Source organism: Macrotis lagotis, chromosome 2 (genome assembly GCF_037893015.1).
Source record: "Macrotis lagotis isolate mMagLag1 chromosome 2, bilby.v1.9.chrom.fasta, whole genome shotgun sequence".
In the NCBI taxonomy this organism is placed as follows: domain Eukaryota; kingdom Metazoa; phylum Chordata; class Mammalia; order Peramelemorphia; family Peramelidae; genus Macrotis; species Macrotis lagotis.
In genome coordinates, this window is record NC_133659.1 from 248731009 (window position 1) to 248747630 (window position 16622).

The 16622-nt window shown below is 41.8% G+C and overlaps 1 protein-coding gene across 1 annotated transcript in view; it reads left to right on the forward strand.

The window, feature by feature from the left end:
• Nucleotides 1-619: 619 nt before the first annotated feature.
• COL2A1 (collagen type II alpha 1 chain) overlaps nt 620-16622 on the forward strand; it is a 48602-nt gene continuing 32599 nt past the window's right edge. Inside the window, exons 1-16 of the mRNA XM_074225661.1 lie at nt 620-904; nt 5215-5421; nt 6893-6909; nt 7317-7349; nt 7473-7505; nt 7615-7668; nt 7824-7925; nt 8888-8965; nt 9669-9713; nt 9826-9879; nt 11043-11096; nt 12180-12233; nt 12659-12712; nt 12868-12921; nt 13243-13287; nt 13395-13448. Of these exons, the coding sequence (XP_074081762.1) occupies nt 811-904; nt 5215-5421; nt 6893-6909; nt 7317-7349; nt 7473-7505; nt 7615-7668; nt 7824-7925; nt 8888-8965; nt 9669-9713; nt 9826-9879; nt 11043-11096; nt 12180-12233; nt 12659-12712; nt 12868-12921; nt 13243-13287; nt 13395-13448 (1032 nt within the window). The 5' untranslated portion in view covers nt 620-810. The remainder of the gene's footprint in view (nt 905-5214; nt 5422-6892; nt 6910-7316; nt 7350-7472; nt 7506-7614; nt 7669-7823; nt 7926-8887; nt 8966-9668; nt 9714-9825; nt 9880-11042; nt 11097-12179; nt 12234-12658; nt 12713-12867; nt 12922-13242; nt 13288-13394; nt 13449-16622) is intronic.

Below are 16622 nucleotides of genomic sequence, written 5' to 3' on the forward strand. Positions count from 1 at the left end.
TTCTCTCTTACTGTCTCATGCTCAGATCCCATGCTTCAGCAATCTCCGTAGGAGAGGGACATGGGGAAAAAACTTGGATGGGTAAAGTCCTAAGGATTTAGCCCCAGCTTCTCTGCCTCAGTGGCCTTGAATTCCAGATTTCCCTAATGGCTCCCCGCTGCCCCCTACCTGCCCACACCTAAAGGTCCCTGTCTTTTCTGCTTTTTTTGTGCTTCCTCCCTCCTTTACTCCTCCATCCAGGGCTCAGTGCCCTCTCCTCTGCAAACACATCCCTCCCTCTCCAGTTCCCTGGGCAGAGCTCTGAGGGGAGGGGCCGGAGACACCCCCTCCTTCTGGTAACCTCTTCTCCTGTCTGTGGAAGGGGGGGGTGCAATGTGACTCTTCCCTCTTTCCTCAACTTGGGGGTATTCTGGAAGAGGGAGAGAAATGGGGTGCTGAGTAGGAGAGGTGCTCTAGAGAGGGGCAGGTGCAAAAAAGGGGGCAGGGTAGGAGGAAGGGTCTGGCTCAGGGCCTGGTAAGGGGTAGGAGAAGGGGGAGGGGGAGAGGGAAGAAGCTCGGGTTACACAGCTGCTGGGGGTAAGGGGTGGCCCGTGCTCTCGGCTTATCCGCTGGCTTCAGGGAGGAGTAGAGCGCATATAACGGGAGCAGCAAGCGGGTGCTTGGAGCAGAGTCCTGCAAGGCTGCTTGGGACTCCCTCCTGCTTGGCCTTTTCCAGCGGGGCCGGCTGCATGAGGGCGCGGTAGAAACCGGGACCAGCACCTTCCTCTGCCGCCTCCTTTACCCTCCTCGGCGCAGGGTCCCGGGTTAGTCATGTTCCACCTGGGGGATCCAAGGACTCTCCTGCTTCTGGCCACTGCCCAGGCGCTGCTGATAGCTGCTGTCCGGTGTCAGGACGTGGATATCCGTAAGTCTCTCCGTTCCTTACCTTTTCTTGCAGCTTCGTCCCAGCGCGACGAGAGTCCTCCTGAAGCCCACTGGTCACTTCTCCCTACCAGCAGGTGGTACAGTAGCAAGTGATACCCGCCGCGGGCCTGAAGGGGATCAGGGACCCAGGACTCTCTCACCAGGCTGTAGTTTTCTCTTCCCTTTTCCCGAAAACTGGGGTGAAAATACCCTGGGGGGCTATCGCAGTGATGTCAGCAGACCCACGAATATTTCCTTAAATTCTGTAGGGGTTATTCAATGGGAAAAAAAAGTTTTCTTTCTGAGAGGGTTTGTAAATACATATTTTCTCTTTTTTCTCTCCCTCTGTCTCTCTTTTTCTGATTTTGTCTCTGTTTCTCTCTCTCTCTCTCTCTCTCTCTCTCTCTCTCTCTCTCTCTCTCTCCCCCCCCCCCTCCCCTAGTTTTCCACACTAACATTAGTTCAGGCGCCTCACACTTCTCGCCTGAACAGTTAGAGGTCAGAAAACGGGTCACAGCCCATCTATCTCTCGCGGAGAAGGGTGGTTAATAAAGCAACCAGGAGCCAAAGGGTTAACTTTCATGGTCTGGTAGGGGTGGGGGTTCAAAGGAAAGCTAAACAAAGAGTATACTCTGAGATAGACTTGCCACAAAGAAAGATTTTGGGGCAGCTTTTAGAGAACTTATTCTCTCTTCTTTAACACCACTGTCAACAAGGTGGAATCAGGACTCAAAGGCAATCTTAAGCCTCTTTCCTGCAGCATCCCAGAAGCCTTCATGGATTGCGCCACCCCCCCCCCCCCCCAACTCTCTCTTCTCTTTCTCTCGGCCACCTGAAGGGTAGAAAGCATTCCAGACTCACCAGGCAATTTACTCCAAACACCCGTTAAAATAGTCGCGCCCCCCCCCTTTCTGGGCTAGAGGTGGGGGTGCAGTACAAAGAACTATTTTGGTACAAAACTGGAACTCTACAACATCAGTGTCAAGAGGGGGTGGAAGGGGAGGCCAGTTGATTATGTCTATAAATCTTTTCAACTCGATGCAACTGGGGGGATCTCAAGGTTTACAAGGTTTAAGCCCAGATCTCCCGCAACCTCCCTTGCAACCCTATTCTGAAAGGTTCTCCAGTCTGGGATTTTAGTCAGGACAAACGAAGCCTGGAAAGTTTATTAGGTAGAAAGGATTTTTTTCTTTTCATATTTTTTTTCACGTGTTTGGGCACGTTTCCTATTGCTGGGATGCCTGCCCCTTCTTTGTATGTTACAGACTGTAAATCAATCTTAGAGGAAAAACTTTAAAGGAGGAAAAAGTCACTCTCCTGACGAGCACTCTCCCTCTTCCCTGAAAGCAGGCGGGGATTCCAGAAAAGATGTGGAATGCCGTCCTCCGGCACTCAGACGGAATTTCCATTCATTAGCTGGGCTGGCTTGCCAGGGAGAGCTGGAGTGGCCAGAGAAGTGCTCGCCATCAGGGGCACTTGGAAGAATAGATCAGGAGATATACGAGGCAGTCCAGTGATGTGGCATTTTCTACACGCAGTCTGAGTAAATTATGGTCTACCTTTGCCTGGTCACCGAATTGACACTTTCTCAAATACTCTTTTCTCAAACCACCCTAACTACCGGTCTCCGAATCAACTGGGCATTTGACCTAGTCTTTGAGAACTCCTTCCCCCCACCCCCCACCAAAAAAAAAATCCTTTCTCCATCTAAAAGTCCTCCATCCAGTGTCTTGAATGGTTTTCTATAAAGGCAAAGGGCTTTCGCTGGAGATGCCTGGGTTGTACCCATAACTTCAGGTTCCTCCACGGAGGCAATTTAGATAATGTTGCCCCAGAGAAGCAATATTGCCCGCGTGTCCTGGCTTATTTTCCGCTGCTCCCTCTGGTCCCAAAGACGTGACGTGGGGAACAGGAGCAGTTTAGAGACACGTCAAAAAATGTTAGAAACCTAGAGGTCGCTAATGCCTCCCCAAGGGATTGAAGAGTTTTTGGCTCGGGTGTCTTTGACCCACATCTGCATTTCAGAGTCTGCGCCTTCTAAAAGCTTTCTTCAGTTCAAGCTAGAGACCTCAATCCCCTATTGTGAAAGGTTTGTTTGCATTTGGGAGATTGGCAGCGATGGGTTCCAGATGGAGTTGAAATGTTGCCCGTATTTATTTTAAACTGATTCCTCGCAGAGACCTGTGAATCGGGCTCTGTGTGAGCTCAGAAAAGGCTCATTCATGAGAGGAGAGGTCCGCTGGGCTCCCCCAGGCTCCCACCCTTAGCACAATGTCCCCTCCCCCCCCCCCCCCCCCCCGCCGCCACCATGGGGGCTCCAGCCCTTCTCTGGATGGCAAAGACAAACAATTCCCAGAGTTAGCTTTTTTATAGGGCTCCCACAAAAGGGTAACATACAGTATGACCATAATTAGGGTAACCTTATAGGGGTCCATTGTGATGCTATCACCAGTCATTTATTAACAGTAATTATGCCGATTAATGGTGCTGAGCTCCTCTGTCCACACTTAAGTTATCCAGTTACTACATTGGCCCAATTTTAAAGCAGCAGTGTTTGTACAGAAGTACACTTCCACAAGTTTCAGGCATAGATATTTACTCTGGCTTTTCTTTTCAATATTTACCTGTGCTCACACTTGTCTGCTTCCTGAGGCGTCAACATGATCCTTAGAAAGAAAAAATATCAACAGTAGAACTATCCAGCTTTTCTTATAGATATCCACCCTTAACACAAGGCTTAGCCCCCTTAGTATTCTTAGAACAATGGATGCCTGATCCACCTGGGACACCAAGGTCAAACTCATCAAGACCAGGAAGCTGCATTCTAGTGTTCCCTTAACAGCTATATTTCACAGCTTCTACATATCACCAAGATTTGCTTACTCAACCAGGACTAGGAGTATTTCTTCTATGGAAAATGGAAAAGTAAAAATTCCTTTATAAATATGGTAATACTGTTTCTTCCAGAGCAGTGAGCCTGTCAGTCTCCTTTCTCTTCTTTGCTTTAGAACCTCTTATTATTCTGTCTTTGATACCCCTACTTTCAGGTTTTTGATGAGAAAACCAGTTCTGAGCTCTCCTGAGCACATGCTGCCAATGCAGCCAGCTCTTTGGCACAGTAAGTTCAGCTAGCTTGTCAACAAAAGGCTCCTTTGCAACACAAATTCCAGATGGAATGGGGCAGTAAGCAGAACTTTGCTTTGCTGTCTCTGTCTTTCTGGGCAGGATTGTCTAGATTTGACATGACTGGACAATCTGTATCCCTACTAGCAGCTGGGGAGCTGAATGTTGTGGAACTAGAAGTTGAGTCTTTCTAAGGAGGCCCAACTAAGTGAGGCATTAGGAACACACATGTTTCTTCCTTCATTCATTCTACAAACACTTTGTAGAAGAAGCTATTATGATGTACAAAGTATTGTTCTAATCACTGAAAGGAGAAGTTAAACAAAAATAAGACACAATTCTTGTTGTTCAGGGAAGGTATGTGTGAGAATTTTTGCTCTATTCTAACTCTTTAACTCCACATATCCTATTCTAACACAAATCAAAGCATTTCTGAGCATCTCCACTCCTCTCCACCCCACCCCCCACAACCTGGGTCCCTTAATAGGCATCTGATATTAGAGACTGTTAGTCTATTTTATTGAATCTCTGTCAGATTCAACAGAATGCCTTGGAGATTATATGTGGTTAGCCAACCCAGTAAAACCCAGAAAAAGGTAGGATAAACCAGACATTTCTCTGTTTCTATAAGAACTACCCCATCTCTCCATTTCTCCTTTGTAAATCACTTTGTGTTCAAAGAAATGCCAATCCTGCAGATCTCACTGGAGTTACATGCTTTCTTTCTCTTGCCTCCCCCACTCTGCCCTCTTTGTAGCCCAGCTACTAGGGAAGGGAGGAATTTCATCTAGTGAACCTTCTTGTGAACTTTCAGGGCCTACTCCCAAGAGCAGCTATTTCCAAAGGGCCTGAGAGACTGCAAGAAAACACCCAGTGCAGACTATTCTACTAACCTCCCTTCTGTTAGCTGTATTACTGGGTCTGGAAATTTCATTGGTGACAATATATTTGGGGTAACTACAAACAAATTCTTTGTTTTTCACTTGGTGGATGTACCTGAGGAAAAAGTGGGCTTTACTGAAGTTGAATTTATTTCTAAGATCTGAGTTTATATTTGATTTTTTGAATTGTAACAACGACTGCTACAACCTGTGCTATTATAACCCTATTTCTCTTTTTCTTCTCTGACTTTCCTCTTTCTCATCCTGTTTCCTTCTACATGCTTACCCTTCCTTCCCTTTGGTACAGAAAATGCAAAGAACTGTGTTCATGAAGGGCAGAGCTATAATAATAAGGAAATATGGAAACCTGAGCCTTGCAGAATCTGTGTGTGTGACACTGGGACTGTCCTGTGCGATGAAGTAATCTGTGAAGACTTGAAAGACTGTCTCAACCCTGAGATCTCCTTTGGAGAGTGCTGCCCCATCTGCTCAGTTGACCCATCCACCACCAGTGGTCGTAATTTATTTATTTCTTGTTTCATAAATAAATTACTTGCAATCAGAGCAAAAGCTTTCCCATGATGACCAGAGCCAAAAAGTAGGGAAGCTAGTCATCCATGGAGTGCCAGCATCTGGGATTGAAAAGAAAGGCTACTTCTTGCTTACCCAAGACCCTTGGGACCATTCCTCTGGCTAGTTGATAGAGAGAGCAACTCTGGCTAGTTGATAGAGAAAGCAAAGGAGTTTTCTCTCTCCCTTCCCTTCTCTACAATACCAGATCGTTACTGGTGGTACTGAAACTTAGTTTATTCAGTTGGCAGGTCATCTAATACCCTCTCAAGAGATCTGGTAATTACTCTATCCACAAAGATCAAAAGCTTTTTAGCCAAGCCACAAATCATGTCCTCCTCAGTCATACTCACCATTATTCAGAGAAGCTCCTTCAAATATAATCATCAGATTGGAAAAGAAAGCTTCTGTTGGCCAGTAAGGAGATCAGTTTTTCCTCTTTTAAGTACAGAACTTGGATGATTTCCTGACCCCTCTTTCCATGTACTTATTCTCCCAATCAAGGACAGTGTTACTAAGCAAAGAAGGAAGTACATTACAGAAGTCCTATGGGTGGAATTGTGTCTCTCTCTAAAGCAGACCAACATCCCCTTTCCTTTCCTCCTGCTCCCCCCACCCACTCATATTTACTCATTTATCTGCTCCATTTTTCCAAGGGAAAACAAGTTCAAGTTTCTTGATGGCCCCTCCATTTTCCCCTTATCTTCATTATTGCAGCATAATTTATGAGAAATAGAGGTGTTGGAGAAGCAAGAAGTTGTCTTTCTGTAACACTTTACCCACACTGACTAAATTGAGAACTCATTAATGAATAAAATTTCCAAATCATTTTTGAGGTGACCAGTGTGAGTGAAGTGTTGCTTGGTAATTACTAATTTTACTGGGGAAAATAATTGGGAAATTGTAATTTGGGATTGTACTGAAATGCTTTTAGTAACATTTGCATTTTGCTCTTTGCTGTGCTTGCTTGGAGGAAACGGGCACCTCTCTAAAGTAAGGCTTTCTAAGTAATCTTTAGCTTGAGAAGTTTGGGGAGGGGGATGGGAAGGGGCTTTCTGACTGGAGGCAAAATTAGACTGAACAAATCCTCCTATCTTGAGTGTTTCCTTTCTTTGTGGCTGATTAACTCTTCTCTTTGTTGCTTCACCACTATCTTACTTTGCTCATTCTGTGCTAGAAACCTTCTCCTGTTCATAGGACCACAATAGCACCCAGAGTCTGAACATCCTGACAATTAGGTTTATAGGAATCACTCAATGTTCTTCCTCACCAGATTCCACCCCCCATTTAATCCCTGTTTGTTGTTTCTTCTTTCCTGTTTTGTGTCCTCTGAAGGGTAATCATGTGTCTAATAAGTTTTATTCATTCACCTCATGATACTTATATTCTGTTTCATTTTTTCCCTTTCTAAATAGGGCAACTGGGACCAAAGGTAAGGTTGCTTTTTGTTTATTTTTAATCAGCACTTTTACTTATATTTTTGGAGAACTATTGTACTTGTTCTTTTTGTATATTCTTTTTTTTATTGGCAAGACAAATTGGGGTTAAGTGACTTGCCCAGAGTCACACAGCTAGGATTTGAACTCAGGTCCTCCAGACTCTAAGGCCAGTGCTCTATGCACTGTACCACTTAACGGCCCCCTTTTTATTTGTTCTGTAAAAAAACATCTCCTACCCCAATACAAGCTCCTAACTCTGAAATCAGAGATGTTTTGTTCATAGTAAACTTGTTTTGACTCTAGTTTGGTGGTGTTCCTGAAGTACAAGTATCTATAGATTTACTTTGCTAGGGTTGATTTATTGTTAATTGTCTAACATAGGGAATATTTTGCATTTCAGGGACAGAAAGGGGAGCCTGGAGATATCAAAGATGTAAGTTGTCAGTTTTCCTCTCCATATAGTCTGTTTCTCAGGGCCAATTGTTGTAAGGGCATCCTGTATGTGCTTTTTTCCCTAACTAATGGCTCTTTGTTTCTTTTTTTTTTTTTGATAAAGGTTATAGGACCCAAAGGACCCCCTGGACCACAGGTGAGAAAAATAGAGAAATGAACTGTCTAGCCCTTTCCCTAATTTAACATGATGCAATTCAACTTGTACAGTGCCTTGGATGTTATCTCACTGTTTCCTTCTCTTTCAGGGGCCTGCAGGCGAACAAGGACCCCGAGGTGACCGTGGTGACAAAGGGGAAAAGGTAAGGAAAAAAAAATCATCTGTTGAGCCTATTTGCTTCTCTGGTCCTTCTGTGGACTCATCACATGCCTGGTTACTTCCCCAAGGGCAACCTGTGGGCAGGTGGTGGTTCAGCCTTAGTCACTGAACACTGATCTCTTTATCTTTATTGCCAAGGGTGCTCCTGGACCTCGTGGTAGAGATGGTGAACCTGGTACCCCTGGTAATCCTGGGCCCCCTGGTCCTCCAGGACCCCCTGGACCCCCTGGCCTTGGTGGAGTGAGTATAGTTATTTGAACTATCATTCAGAGAACTGACCCATAAATGTATATTCTTTTTGGTATACATATTGATCTAGTTGGCTCCCAGGGATTTCCAGCAGTGACTAGATTCATTATGCAAGCTCTCCAGACCCTCCAGACTACAATTGAGTATAATATGATCTTTATTCAGAGTGAGGCTGCTTGATATAACTAGACAGTAGGGTTTTCAGTAGAGTAGAACTTCAGTTATCTAACTCCCCATTAATCCTCAGAACTGTGTGACAGATTGATTCTGGATGTGGGAAAAGTTGTCTGGATAGTTGTGTGCATTGAAAAAAAGAGTGACCAGTATCCTTGCAAGCTTGGGAGGTCGGTGCTCTTATCCAAATTTTACAAATGAAAATCCTGAGTGTTTCCCTGGCATATCCTAAATACTTCCCCTTTCAGATGGTCCCATGTCATTGGGGGAAAAAATCTTGGAATTAACAAATTACATGATTTCATAGCTTCAACATTTGCTGCATTTAAACAAAATTAACCTCAAATAAGTGCATAGAGTTCTACCATCCATTGCCAAAGCCTTTGGAGGTTAGAGACCTGGATTTCTGTCAGATCATTGATTGACTATTAGACTCTGAAGTCTTAAATCACATGAATAGTGTTTTTCTTTTATTTGTAAAATCTCTTATTAATGCACAATTATTTGATAATTTTTAAAAATTTGATTAACCAGTTCATAAAATTGAGTAAACATAGCAAAGGAACTGAAATATTATTGAAAAGGCCAAGGGTATGGTGATACCAAGACTTTAAAAGGCATTTCCAACTCTTTCTGTCCTCAGCAGATACTATCCAGTAGTTGGACAGTATCTAACAAATTTCTAACAAATTTCATTTCTTTTAAGAAATAATACAACTGACAAAATGAAGAAAATCAAGGTAAATATGAGAACCTAATGCAATGGAGTTATTTTACAGAATTTTGCTGCTCAGATGGCAGGAGGGTTTGATGAGAAGGCTGGAGGTGCTCAGATGGGAGTGATGCAAGGACCAATGGTAAGAAAGGCAGACATGAACTCAAATTGAAAGGATCCCATCAGTGAGTCAGAACTAGGGAACCTGGTCACTTCACCAGAAAGAATCCCTGCTAACAATAACGTCACTCTCCATTACTTAACAGAGAGAATGCTTGATCTTAAATGACTTAGTCTTTCTTCAGCTGAGTTCACTCTTTGTCAAATACCAAGTAGTTTAAATGAATTACCACAGGGGGTTGTGAAGTCGTGTTCATGATGGTGGTGGTTTGATGGGGAGGAGGTGTGAGTGTGTGGAGTCATATAGGCTCATTTGTTTAAGGGTTAACCTCTGTTGCTTTTGGAGGGAAGACTAGAGAATGTAGACAGCAGCTACTGTTCCCCAGGATCCCACAAGATTTTTAGCAGGAAATTTCAGCCCTGCGGTTTTACTTGGCACATGCTAAATGAAACTCAGAAACTTTAGTAAACATGGCTGATTTCCAGGAGAAAGTCAGACTGGATTCTCTTTCTGAATGGCTTCTATGAATAAAAATAGGTGGATGTGTAAAGAAGGAGGTCATATGAAAGAAGTGACTGATATTGAGAAGCCCCTGTAGATCCTTCTTCCACTGTAGAATTACCTCCTTGTTTCTTGTCTGGGCTTCTTGGCTTGGATACAACACATTGGATGATGGTGGTTAGGCATCTCTTGCTAAAGACCCTTGTTTTGTATTCCAATGCAGGGTCCAATGGGACCAAGAGGACCTCCTGGACCCTCTGGTGCACCTGTGAGTATAGTGACAGCCCTGATCTTTAATGCTTTTCAAATGATTTTTCAATTCTTTCTATACACTTCATATCACGAGTGGCTAACCCAAACTTTCTGGCTTTCCATTTTAGGGCCCTCAAGGATTTCAAGGCAATCCCGGTGAGCCAGGAGAACCTGGAGTCTCTGTAAGTATTCAAATATGGCCATGTCCCTTGCCCGGGGAATATTCACACAATACAGCATCATTGTCCCAATTACCAACTAGGTTTGGGACTTGCAATCATTTCACTTTCATCAAAGAAGCAAAGTAGAGACCACCCAGGAATGCTATCACAGCACTATCTTTTTTGAATCACTGTTGCTAACTTAAGATATCCCATTACAGTGACAAGATAAAATTGTCACACATTACATAGCAGGCTGAAATCTTTAGGTTCTTGTCATGAAATAAACTTTTGAAGTAATGAGTCACCTAGCTGCCTACAATAATCCCAGAGAACAGATTTTTAAAAGTACACCACATGATCACCAAAGTCAATGACCCGTATTTGAAACTATCTGGGTGAAGATAGTTTCTTCATTTGAAGCCAAAAAAGACCATGATATTTTTCTGGTTGTCACTCTAGAGGTGGCAATATATAATGAAGTAGGGCCAACAAGCCTGTAACCAGCCCTTACTGTGGCAACTGCAAATGCAGAAGAAATTACGCACCTTAAAAATCACCTGTTTTAATTACTTTTCAAAGAATTTGGGACTACTAAATGAGATAAAGGGAAGGATTAATTATGAAAGAGTTGTGATCATATTTGTCTTTCTTGATTCCCCCTAATGAAATCTTAGGAACCTATATTCTTCTTAGTATTATTCTCTTTATGAAACTGGCCCTTAGCAACCTGCTGCCCTGTACTCAGGTCCTATTATGTGACCAAAGATGTTTGCACCCCTTTTGCACCTCACCCTGATTGAACGCAAATATGATGGGGCTATACCTCAGGGTCATATGCTTTGAGCATGGCCCCCACTCTTGCTGGTGTCTATGGGTTAGGTTTATGATTATTCCTTTAACCAGTAACGAGAAGTCTCTGAGCTTCCAAGAACAGCTTTCATTCTCAGCAACATCTGCTCACAAAAAGGCAGTTTTGTATAGTTTTCTCCTACTGCTTTCCAGGAAAATGACATTTGCTTAAGAAGGGAGACAGAGAAGCTTTTTCCAAGTCTCTCTGAGTCCTTCCCCCTGACAATAGTAGTCAGACTCTTTATCAGTCCTTGCTGTTGTCTATTAAGTTGTGGGAGGTATCTGTCAACTAAGTGTGGCAAGTTCAGGATGTTATCTTTTTTTGTTTCTAGGGTCCTATGGGTCCCCGAGGTCCTCCAGGTCCCCCTGGAAAACCTGGTGATGATGTGAGTATAAAATAAAACTCTTATTTTGAGGGGAGGAGGGTGGAAACCTGTAAAAAGTATGCAGATGCTTATGTTATGCTTGTCACATAAACATAAACACCACCTTAATATAAAAGAACCACCATGTTGTTGAGTGCTGAATGCTTGGAAGGGAAAGAAACTGGTATACTTTAGGAAATAAATTATTTGACTTAATTACCTGGTGGGAAGGCAATACATTAAAGATAAGGATTCAAATTATATGGCCCTAATCAGTGATGATTATATTCTACAGTACAATAAATTTAGGAGTTCAAGGGATGATAGTCATAAACTGAGGGCTAAAGAGGACCTTAGAGGTCATCTAGTTCATCTCCTGATTTAATGGATAAGGAAACAAAGGCTTTCCTTAGGTTGTTGCTCCAGATATAGTGGAAAGAAAAATGCTAGTCAGTGGACTAGGAAATGAAAGGAAAAGACCTGAAAAGGAAAAGTGAGGATAGAAAAACACAAAGGAAGAATATGTAGAGAAAGATAAACTGTAATATCCAAGTGAGCCAAACTGAATTTTAAATGTGTTAGAAAATAGGCTGATTCACAATTTAGTAAACTAATGAAAATGGAAAAAATTGTATATATATATATATATATTATCATTTAATTGCTCATTACAGAGAAATGAGTAGTTTCTAGTATACATACTTTATTTCTCAAGAATGAATTCACATACCTGGGGTGATAGGGAGAATGAAGTAGGCATGGTCTCTGCCCTAGCTGAATAGTTAAGATAGATCTTTTGGATGACAAAGACATTGGAGTCAATTGGCAGGGTAAGGTCATGAGGAATTTGCACATTGTGAAGTAGCTGGCAAATAGGAAAAAAGAATTTTCTTTGGATGGTTACAGAGGGACTCTAGAAGTAGTGAGTTCTAAAGAGGAGTTTGAGGGATTAAAAAATATGAGTCAGTAACTGGGCAGAAAACTTCTCCAGACTTTGAAGAGGTGTGGAAAATGCATGGGACTGAAAATAAAAGGGCCATTCTGAGGGTCCAAGAGTGGTAATTATTCTGAAGTAAGCTTAGAGGTAATTCTTGTTCCTCTCAGGGTGAAGCTGGAAAACCAGGAAAATCTGGTGAACGTGGTCCTCCAGGTCCTCAGGTATGTCTGCTACCTTTCCTCATTCTCCAATACCAGTCTTTTCCTTAGAATGAAGTTAAGCTTCTCAAACCTAGGACCTCACTTTAGTTAGTTTATTTATATAAACACTCCAACATTTTTCAGTTAGGAAAAATTGCCTAGAAATATTTATAATTATCCTAACCCAGCAGTGAGGCAATATTTTCCCTATATTTCATTAAAACTCCTAGCAGTGGGAAATTCTACTGTCTCTTTTTTGAGAGACACAGAGAAACCAAATCACATGGTGGGGAAGGGACACAGTCACAGTCATGAATCTGGATTGTCATTCATCCTGGTTGCTTTCATGAGATTTTTCACCATTTCCTCAAAGTATTGTCCAAGATATAGAGTTTGTACCACCCAGAGCCTCTTTATTTCCTTTACATTTTATTTTTGGCTTTCAGGGAGCTCGTGGTTTCCCAGGAACTCCTGGTCTTCCTGGTGTCAAGGGTCACAGAGTAAGTATTTTTCATAAAAGGGGTAGGAGGGTAGTTGAAGGTTATGGTGGGGTAACTGGGGAAGAAAGAAAGAACTGGGGTGAAGGTAGGGATAGAGATAGTAATGCTTCCTTGTTTTCCAGGCATGTGACTGAATTTGCTCTCTCACTCTCTAGGGTTACCCAGGCTTAGATGGAGCTAAGGGAGAGGCTGGTGCTCCTGGTGCAAAAGTAAGGAAATAAAAAAGTATATTGATGCTTTGCAAGGGAACTTTTCCTTCAGTACCAATCTGGAATTTACTACTGCAGGACAGAAGCAGTCATTTCATATTCTGTGGACAGCTTTGTTGACAGTCTATTAAGATAATTCCTCTTCTTCATTCTTAGTAGTGACTTAGTAGAAGTAAAGAACATAGGGAACTTTTCAGCCTATGATGTTAATCTGGAGTATTTGTGATCAAATGGCAGGTTATGCAGACATTGTGTTTTTCCTGGTTTTTGCTTCCTAAGGGATAGATTCACAAATATTAACTTGTTGCTTCTTTTTCCCAGGGTGAAGGTGGATCTCCTGGTGAAAATGGTTCTCCTGGTCCTATGGTGAGTTTGAGTTTCATTTTTCAAGAGCTCTGGAGCTAGGTTTTTCCTAGCACCTGAACACACTGAGAAAAATCAAGCGTTTTTAAATTTACCATTTCATATCCCAGGGTCCCCGAGGTCTGCCTGGTGAGAGAGGACGGAATGGCCCTCCTGGTGCTGCGGTGAGTGTGAAGCCACATCTCCTTCCTCAAGGTCTGGGGGTGGGCAATATCTGGGCCTTTGGTTGACTACTATTCTGGAGGACAGAGCATCCTTCAGTCATTTCAGTTAACTCTATTGCAAAGGTTCCACCTACTCCAATGACATAGGTATATTCATTCTGAACTCAGTTCCTGCTTTGACTAAATGCATCCTGATGAGGATTATTACCCAGAGAAACTTGGGAAGAAACCTTTTTCTTTGATTTACTTCATCATTTGTTATTTTTCACCCAAGTGAACCCTTCTCTAATTCTGTAGTGCTTTCCTTTATTTATACTACCTTACTTCTTCCTCTGAATTTTCTAGACAAGGAATATTTTAAAGTGTTTTAGAGGACCTGAAAAACTCAGTTTGATATTGGCAGACACACTCCAATTAGTGGCATAAGCTTACCATTCCATGTTTTACTTTGCACAGACAGCTTCATAGAAACATAAGGAATTCTAGTAGCAGCTCAGATACCTTGGCAAAAGCTCCCGACTTAAATGGTTGATTCTTCTTCCAACATAATGATCTCTAGTTGAATCATACTATTAGCTATGGATCACATTTATGTGGTACTTTGAAGGGGTGTAAGGCATTTTTATATATTCTTTTATTTGATCTGCTACCTACAGCCCTGGGATTCCAGATTGCCATGCTTTTATTCTTTAAATATTTCAGAGGCTGTAGAGCTGGAAGAGATCTTAGTACTCTCTTAGTACTCTCCTAGTCTAATCTTTTCCCTTCATCATAACTTTAGATCATATTTATATAACAACCTCTGTTTTATAAAGCACTTTCCATGCAACAACCCAGTGAGGTACTACTATTATTTTCCTCATTTTAAAGTTAAGGAAACTGAGAACCAGATTATTTCAGATAAAAAGAGAAGAGACATCTCTGCCCCTTCATTTGGTGAATAGTTGTTACATGCTTGTTATTTAAATAGTATTCCTCAAGGAATTCTACTCTCTTTGCTTGGAAGGCAAATGAAATACTCACGTGGTATATGCCTTATAACTATGTAAGCTATATAAACTATAATCATATAAGCTGTGCAAAAGGGAGTTAATGTTACAAATATAAGTGAATGAGAGAACCAGAAAACAAAAAAACCAGTATGTGATAATGAAATTTAAAATGGAACATACTATGATGTTATTTAGCAAAAAGTTCAGTCACTGGCAAAAGACAAAAAAAGAATAGCAAAACTTCAATTAAAAAATGAAAATGTGGGGCAGCTAGGTGGCGTAGTGGATAAAGCACAGGCCCTGAAGTCAGGAGTACCTGGGTTCAAATCCAGTCTCAGACACTTAATAATTACCTATCTGTGTGGCCTTGGGCAAGCCACTTAGCCCCGTTTGCCTTGCAAAAACCTAAAAAAAAAAAAAAAGAAATGAAAATGTATTCAGTAAGCCTTTACTATGTGCTGGGCATTTGACTTTTGAAGGAATTTTAAAATTTATATGTTAATAATTAAATATGGACAAAAGAAGGGAGAGAATTATAAAGGCAAGGAATTACCTTTGGATGTGTTAGGAAATAAAGAGAGATGAGATTGGATATATTTGGGGGATTTGTTGAGGGAGGGCCTTGTATTCTAGGCTGAGAAGCTCAGCTTGAATAGGAGATCCAATAGGGTCCACCTTAAATGTTTGCCAGGGGGTTCATGGTGTGATGAAAATAGTGCTTTAAAATAATTATTCTTTCAGCTGATATACTTCCACCCCAAAGCTAAGGGATTTCAGCACCCTGAGTAGGAAAGGGATTGATTGCAACATTTCTCTGAGCAGTGGCTAACACTTAGAAATGCCACTGGCTGTACATTTGTATAGGGAAAATTGCCATTCAAAAGTTCATCAGTAAAATAATTAGGCATGACCTTGTTCCTTAGCAAGGACTGCCAAAGGGCATATTTGTAGCAGTGTCACTTTGTGTAAGGAGGATCAGACACTATTTAGCCTTAGCCAAGAAGTACTGCCATCTCTGCCAATTACCAGGATTCTAGCTTGTAGGTATTAAAGAGTACAAGGGATTGCTTTTTTGAAGGCTACAAGTGATGATGGCATTATGCCCTATGACCAGATGAAGAGGGAACTGTACATTTCCTCCCTCTTCTTTCTTGTTTCCACTGGTCCAGAAAAAGAGCCAGCATCCTCTTTTTGCTTCTCATTTCTATAGCACATTAGGATGTTACATTACAGCATCAGGATCTGGTTTCTTATACCTATTGGTATATACCTATATGTGAACTATACAAAACTATAACTCCCTACAGTTTCATCTCTCCTTATTTGGTCCATTTCTCCTAGGTGAACTTTTGGGTTAGAAAATTTGGCTCAGCTAGGTATGAAACAGTGAAAAGAGAAGAGAATAGAGAAGGCATCTCCTTTGCTTTGGACCCTGAAATTTGCCTGATAACTTCAATCTCAAAAAGCCAGTTCTCATACTTTTCCTGTAATGTTTGGCAATACCACAATTTTGATTTATGTCCCCTTCCCCATCCTCACCCCAGTTTATCCTCAGTTCCACTCTTGGGTCTGGGAACACTTTTCTGATTTCCCCCAATCCTCACATTTCTTGTTTCCATTTCCTTTTCCCTAATATTTCTCTGACATTGTCATTTTTTTCCCTATTGAATATCCTTCTTGTTTCACCTGGACTTCTAATCCCATAGTTTAAAATTCAACAAATATTTTATAACTATCTACTCTGTGCTAGCTTTCAAGGACACAAAGAAAAGTAAGTTCCTGTCTTCAAGAGTTTTCATTCTTTTCGGAGAGGTAATGGCAGTTGAGTATAGAGGGAAGAGCACTAGCTGACTCAAGTTAGAAACCCTGGGTTCCTATCCTGTCTTTGATATTTTACTACCTGTGTGACTTTGGGCAAGCCACTTTTCCTTAGTTTCTTCATTTGTAAGGTGAGTATTGGACTAGGAAAACCTCTAATATTTCTGTCCTCTTATAAATTTTATTTATGGGTTAATTTGAAGAAGGCATGGACTCTATCAATAAGGGGAATCTTCCCCTAGGAAGTGACACATGAATTCATCATTGAAGTAAGAGAGAGATCATGAAGGTGAGGTTGGAATGCCTAATAGAAGGAGATGGAATGCTGAACTGAAACAATAGCAAGGAGGCCAGTTTGTCTGAA